The following is a 7,595-nucleotide window of genomic DNA, read 5'->3' as shown; positions in this document are numbered from 1 at the left end:
TTTTAGATCTCGACACTTAACAAACTCCTGCCTATCGTGACTCGGCACAAAAATTTAAAATATTGGTTCCGTACGTCATGCGGACTGCGCCCCTCGTGCGGATGGGCGGGAATGGAGGGTAAAAACCGTTGGGATTATTATTATTAAAGTTCGCCATGTTTTTTGATATGAGAAAAAAATCTGACGTGGTGGATCAAAACGGGCTTCAGATTCGTGTGTAGCGCCCTTAAAAACATATAGAACACCTAGTCTGGTCAAAAGAATCTTTCATAATTTTTTTGTACTCCTGTGTTATTTATTTAGTTTTTTTCTTTTTTGACGTTACCGAGCTTGAAAACTGAGTTTTAATTTTTTTATACCCGAGCATACTTGTACACAAGGGTATTATAACTTTGTTCACATTACGGTTGTTTGTAACAGCCAAAACGAATAGAGATAGATATAGACAAACTAGCCGACCCGGTGAACTTCGTCCCGCACAAAATAAATTTTTTGTATTGATACATTTTGGTCCAACATTTTCACCAACAGTTCATGTTCATGATTTTTAGTGACGCATTTATCTAATATCACGGGTTGGTGGTTGTGTGGAAGGCATATTTCCATTGCCGTCTTAAATAACCTAGCAAAAGTGTATATGAGGCGTTCCATACCAAAACGGACGGGGTTTACATTTCATGTGTTTGACTTGTTTCAAGGTTAATGCATAAACATAAATAATAAATAAATATGAAATTTGAGCTTGATTAATACATCTTTAAAAACTTTACAGCACAAAAACAAAACTAATCGATTTAATAGTTATCCAAATATCTCGAGAACGGGGCGAGAGAAAAGTTTTAAAAAGTCACACATACACACATCAAAATTCTCTATGAAATGAAATACTTTTAAAATGTTTTTTTCTTAAAAAATGTTTCACATACACATTTTTGATAAAAAACAAATTAGTGTTTGAAAATATGCCCTCTCAAAAAAAAATTGAAAAAAATCACAATGGTAGCTCTGCACTTTATTGTACTAAAAATTAATGGGCTACAAAACTGCATACCCCAACAATTTCAAAAAAAATAAAAAAATTTGAAAATTTGTAATGTACTTATTTGTACTATGTCTCCATTGTGAGATTTAATGAAGATTTAGCCCTCTGACGAGATTTGACGTTAAATCTTTTGAGATTTATCATATAAAATTAAATCTCGAAAGGCAGTAGATTTAAGTTAAATCTTCGTCAAATCTTCAATAATATTGATCAATAAGTACAATTTGTTGGATGTGGCAACCACAAATTCACATGCTATAAGTCAAATGACATTTGTGTTTTCAATATACAGTTGAGGACATTGAAATCTAGCCTATCATAAAAACATGAATTTTCGTATTTTTAGGGATTTTTATATTTTTTTGTTAGTTTGGGAGGAAAATTAGTAATACATATTTACATAACTTTGGTTGTAATAAATTAAGAAAATATTATTTTAAAAACTAAAAATTTAGAAGAAATGTTTTATAGTAATATCATGCAGAGTCTTCTCCGCTTTCTATAAGTCATTTACGCGCTGCGACAAAAAATTTATAAATTTCGGTAATGGTTCTGCTTCGATAACATTGCACCGAACATCCTCTAGAACTCAGTTCGTATTCATGATATGCCAAAGGTCCACGATTGGATTTTCGGGTCCCTCCTATGAATAAGAGAGTTCTACAAAAATTTTTCTTTCCGCAAATGTTTTTTACCGTTTTGATAATTTTTCTTAAATTCGGGAAAATGATTCGGAATATGGTACTATTCTTTACACTTTCCAAACTATATATTATACATACATATTTAGCACGAAAAAGAAGCCAATAATATTCAGAATTCATATAATGAAATTCCGCTTGGTACCTTCCTTTTATCTGTCTGTATATCAATGTCCACAACTGTATTTGTAAAATCATACATAAGCAAACGTCAAATATTTAAAAATGTGAACGTCAAACATATCTCGTAATGGTAATGGAGACGGTTGTGATTTAGCAACTGGATTTATTAAATCTTAATGGATAAATCTCTCAATGGAGACATAGTATTACTGAACTTCGCTGTAAAAAATTCATAACTCCAATTATAGTAGAGTGCACCCCATAATACTAGAGTTAAATATTGCGCAATACTCAGAGCTACCATTTTTTTTTTGAGATGGTATATTTTTAAAAAATATTTTTTTATAAAAAAAGGCGTAAATGATAAATTTTTCAAGAAAAAAATTTTTTAAATGTTTCTTTTCATAGAGAATTTTGTTGTGTGTATGTGTGATTTTTTTTTTATTTTTTTCTCGCCCGTTCACGAGATATTTGGAAAACTATTAAATCGATTTGTTTTTGTTTTTCTGCTGTAAAGTTTTTAAAAATTTATTAATCAAGCTCAGATTTTATATTTATTTATTATTTATGTTTATACATCAACCCAAAAAATTTAAAACAAATCAAACAAATGAAGTGTGAACCTCGTCCGTTTTGGTATGGAGCACCCCATATGCATACAAAGCTACGTAATAGTTTCAGTGCGTTTGAAAGGTGTCACGCCACCTTTTCAAAAAGCCCAATTTTCTCTAAGAGTATTGGATTGATTTCATATATCTCCGTACCATGTTCGAGTACTCTACCGTGAACACTTCCGGAGATATGCAGTATGAAAAATTCGGTTTTTATGGAAGGTTCCACGCCCCTTTTTCCAATTGCTCCAATTTTTCTACATGATTATGCGATTAATTTCATATATCTCTATTCCATGTTCGAGTACTCTACCACGAACATTCCCGGAGACATGCAGTATGAAAATTCGGTTTGTATGGGAAGTGCCAAGCCCCTTTTTTCCAATAGCCCCAATTTTTCTTCGTGACTATGCGATTGATTTTATATATCTTGTACATAACAAGTTCCAGTTCTCTACCATGAACACTTCCAGATATATGCAGAATGAAAAATTCGATTTGTATGAGAGATGCCGCGACTCCTTTTCCGATAACCACAATTTTTCTCCATGAGTATGCGATTGCTTTCATATATCTCCATACCATGTTGGGGCCCTCTTCCATGAATATTTTCCGGGATATGCGGTATGAAAAATTCATTTTGTATGGGAGCTGCCACGCCCCTTTTTCTAATAGCCCCATTTTTCTTAATGACCATGTGATTGATTTCATATATCTCCATACCAAGTTCCAATACTCTACCATGAACATTTCCAGAGATACATATGTATGCAGTATGGGAAATTCGATTTGTATGGAAGGTGCCACGCCCCCTTTTCCAATAACTGCAATTTTTCTCCATGGGTATGCTATTGTTTTCGTATATCTCCATACCATGTTCGAGTACTCTACCATTAACACTTCCAGAGATATGCAGTATGAAAAATTCAGTTTGTATGGGAGGTGCCACGCCCCCTTTTCCAATAACCACAATTTTTCTCCATGAGTATGCGACTGTTTTCATATATCTCCATACCATGTTCGAGTACTCTACCATGAACACTTCCAGAGATATGCAATATGACAAATTCGGTTTGTATGGGAGGTGCCACGCCCCCTGCACCTAGCGGTATGAAGTATACTTTACATCCGATTCTCATACCTATAATATATCCACAAAAAATTTCATAAAGATTGGTCGAGCCGTTTAGGAAGGGTTCGACCACTAACACCGTGACACGAGATTTTTATATATTAGATGTATACATAAGTGCTCAGAATAAAAAGGAAGTCGATTAAGCCGTGACTGTCTGTCCATCCGTCGGTACGCGCACACGATAACTCGAGTGAAAAAATTTGATATCTTAAGGAAACTTGGTATGTACGTTTATCTTTTTTGCCGCCAAGGACGGATTGCATTGCAAATGGGCAAAATTTTCAGAAATACGAAAGCTGCGATATTTTAGTAAATACTGAAGCTTATTCACTCAAATATCAATTTACCATGATTTTTAGGCGGAAAATAAGAACTCGTTTTTTTTTTTTTTTTTTTTTTTGCCTTAGATCATGTAAAAAAATTTTATTCAGCTTGAGGCCGCTTCATATGAAAAAATAATGTGGAAAAAAACGACAATAATTTACAATGCTCTTTCGGAGATAACCACATCTCCTCATCGGGCGTCTTCATTGAGTTCACTGGGATTCGAACCAGCGGCTCCGGGTTGTAAAACCAGTGGTATACCCACTGCACTAAGTTCGCCTTATGAACTGTTCTTGCTTTCTTCACTTTTTCATATATCAACCCTCACAGGCAACTATTCTGTTGTAGGGATGGCAAACAAAATTATTACTCGATTAATGTATCAAATGATTAATTGGAAGGCCGAAAAATTAATGGCAATTAATTAAAAGATATTAATCGATTAATCGTTTTTCCGATTATTTTTGGTTTTAATATTAAAATAATGCAACAACTAGTTTTCAAATTTGTTTATTGATTATAATCGTATAAAAAAGAATTTAATTACAAGTTTGACGTAAATAAGTTTGTAAAAAAGTAATTTTGGCAGCATTTTGATTGTCAATCTGCTTCGGCTTTCCGAAGGTATGGGCCCGGCTTTAAAAAAAGGGTACTGATGTACCAATAAAGTGCGAATATTTGTGGAAAGCAGGTGAAATTTTAAACACGCAGCCTTCATTTCTTCCCATGCTTCAACAGTGTTTCGTTTCCAGTCTAAAACTTGGCAATTCCGATAAAAACTTAGCTCGTCTTGAGGAAATAATCATTTTCCAAAGGTTCCTTTCCGAATCTATCAAAGCTAGTGATGTGTATCTTCATCGACATCAGTGATGTGACTTTAAGAAATAGCAGGGTTGTTTTACTCACAAGCTAAGTTGCAATTTTGGTACTTGTTTCAATTTCAATTATTTTCGTGATTTATCGATTAATGATTCGATTAAACAGAGCAAAAAACTTAATTCGACTTAATCGCTTTCTGAAAAAATTACTCGATTAACGCTATTCATTAGATTATTCTTTCCATCCCTATTCTGCTGCTATTTAGACTTGATGATGTTGTTATTGTGGTTGTTGTTTTTGTTTTCTTTAGTTAACTCGTATATTTGGAATTTTAACTTTAAGGCGTGCTCGTCCTTAATATTTTGGTTTTTTGTTATTTTTGGGCTAATAAATAATATTAAACAATTTTTATTGAGCTTGAGGCCGTTTTTAGTTGAGATCTAGAGATATGCCTATATTAGACTGCATCACTCCCCATACAAAAAAATATCGGTACTGTGTTTCTATTGAAATTATAAAATCTATTATATATTAAGACGCCCACCAAAATATTTCGGTAAAATATTAAGATTTACGTGAGCTTGGCCGATTTGAATATACCTCCAAAAATTGAGTTTTTTATAAATAAAAATAGTTTCTTAAAGATTTCTTTTTAAAAAATTCCCTCAAATGACAAAACGGTTTAAGCTTTAAAAATTTGCATAAAAATATTTAAAAAAATTTTTTTTAAATTTTTAACGGAATTGTAATCAAATTTGCGATGCTGTTTTTTTAACTTTTTTCAGAGATTCGTACAAGAAAAACTTGAATAACTGAGGTGTCATTGGAAAGGTATTTTCTCACCCTTTTTATTTCTTTGCTTTCAAACGATGAAAGAGGAAGATAGGATGAACGAACGTCATTCAAAGTAGAATTAAGATGTGTTGGTATTTGAAAAAAATATAAAAATTGGGAAACGAATGACTTTTTTTGGACAGAAATGAAAACAGTGGGAAAATACCTTTCTACTGAGATCCCATAAGTTTAAATCAGAATAGTTTTGGCTCAGTTATTCAAGATTTTCGTAAATCAATCTTTGAAAAAAGTAAAAAAAAATTATTACTCAAAGCATCAAAAATCTCATTATTACGATTCCGTTGAAAAGATTTTTAAATATTTTTATGAATATTTTTTAAGCTTAATCTGTTTTATCATCTGAGGTGACTTTTTTCAAAAAGTTCATTTAGAAACTATTTTTATTCATAAAAAACTCAATTTTTGGAGGTGTTTTCAAATCGGTCCAGCTCACTTAAATCGTAAAATTTTTCCGAAATATTTTGGTAGGCGTCTTAAAATATAAGAAATTTTGTAATCCCGGCGGAAAAACTGCAATGTTTTGGTGATGCAGTCTAATGTACATATGTGGAGGGAGTGGGAGTAAACTTACTCGAATTAGATGATTTTTGCGAGTGACGTCCTCCAATTTAAACATTTTGCACCAAGATAATGTGCTATCTCCGCTCGGTAGCTCAACATCCTCGTTTCGAAGCTCTATTTGCCGCATTTGATCGTCCTTTCGAAAATGCGATTGAGCCTTTTGAGTAAGTACCATGGGGTGAAATGAGCGGAAAGCAGCTTCTGGGTCAGGCAATGTCCCAGGTTGGAGAGATCCATTAGGTGGGTCGTGAGTTTGGTACATATACATAAGCCTCATCGTGTCATTCTGTAAAATTGTTTAAGAAAAATTTAGAACTTGTTTTACGGGTCGCTACTAGGGTTTGGAAAAATTTAATTTTTTGATCGCGAAAATTCGACTGAATTTATATGGTCAACAATATGTCAAATTTATCAGATTTCAATTAAAACTTTGGTTAAATTTTCGCGATTTTTGTTTTTCATTCAAATTTTTTCAAACCCTGCTAGCGACTCCTACATGGAACAAAACAAAGGGGACCAGCGTAATATATCGTGCGAGACGAAATCATAAGGTCACCTCAATATTATTTCAATACAAGTTTAAGGAAGAGACGTAACGTTATTAGTATGAGGACGAAAGATATTTATTTGTCACTAACACTGATACTTGCGAAAAATGATTATATTAAACCATTAAACCATATTTTGGTCACCGTAATATAAAATTTTTTGGTAATTAATATCCACTTCTTTTTCTGGGGACCGGGAATTAATCCGACTTGGGACATAACGTGTTAACGGAACCACAACTGCGAACAAAAATTAGTAAACATAAAACGGAGGCTACTTTGAAACATCAAAAATTATGTGTTCTTTTTCAAAATAACTTGGCGGCTGAAAACTTACTATTTTTAAGAAAAAAGTACTAAATTTATGTTAGAGATGGGTAAACTCAGCACATTTGCGCTGTGCTGGCAGCCAGTGTTGCCGTTGTGCGACTAAAAGGACAATTTGACCCTTTTTAAGCGCTAATACCCTTTGATCCGACTTTTTGAAAATTTGGACTTTTTGACCCTTTTCCAAAATTATGTGCGACTTTTGCCTCTTTTCAGAGTTTTTTAGGAAATTTTAACAGAACCATGCTATGAAAAAATATTTCCCTCTGTAAGTACGAAAAAATGCATCACTTAAAACTTCTAAAGGAAATATAACTCTTCTCCTTGCAGCAACTAGATTTATGTGTATGTTTGCAACCCTTTTTGGAGCAAAGCTTGTCCCACTATTTTCTTTTCAAATTCAGCAGATTTATTCTGTTACTAGTAAAGAAAAGCAAAATAATATGGTGGCCCTTTTTTTCGTCAATGGCCCCTTTTTATGCGACTTTCTGAAAATTCTCAACAGCAACACTGCTGGCAGCGTGCACTTCTCTGGGCTACAGGGGCTAG

At 33.2% G+C, this 7,595-nt stretch overlaps 1 protein-coding gene across 1 annotated transcript in view; it reads right to left on the bottom strand.

Moving 5' to 3' along the window:
- The window catches only part of olf413 (DBH like monooxygenase olf413), a gene marked incomplete at its 5' end in the record, with an annotated part of 196,099 nt that extends 189,642 nt beyond the window's left edge, over positions 1 to 6,457 (bottom strand). Inside the window, one exon of the mRNA XM_017611606.1 lies at positions 6,182 to 6,457. Coding sequence (XP_017467095.1) covers positions 6,182 to 6,457 — 276 coding nt within the window. The remainder of the gene's footprint in view (positions 1 to 6,181) is intronic.
- Positions 6,458 to 7,595: the final 1,138 nt, after the last annotated feature.

Source organism: Rhagoletis zephyria, unplaced genomic scaffold (genome assembly GCF_001687245.7).
Source record: "Rhagoletis zephyria isolate East Lansing unplaced genomic scaffold, Rhagoletis_zephyria_1.1 Rzeph_scaffold_00431, whole genome shotgun sequence".
Taxonomy (NCBI): domain Eukaryota; kingdom Metazoa; phylum Arthropoda; class Insecta; order Diptera; family Tephritidae; genus Rhagoletis; species Rhagoletis zephyria.
This window is presented reverse-complemented; position numbering and strand designations above follow the sequence as displayed.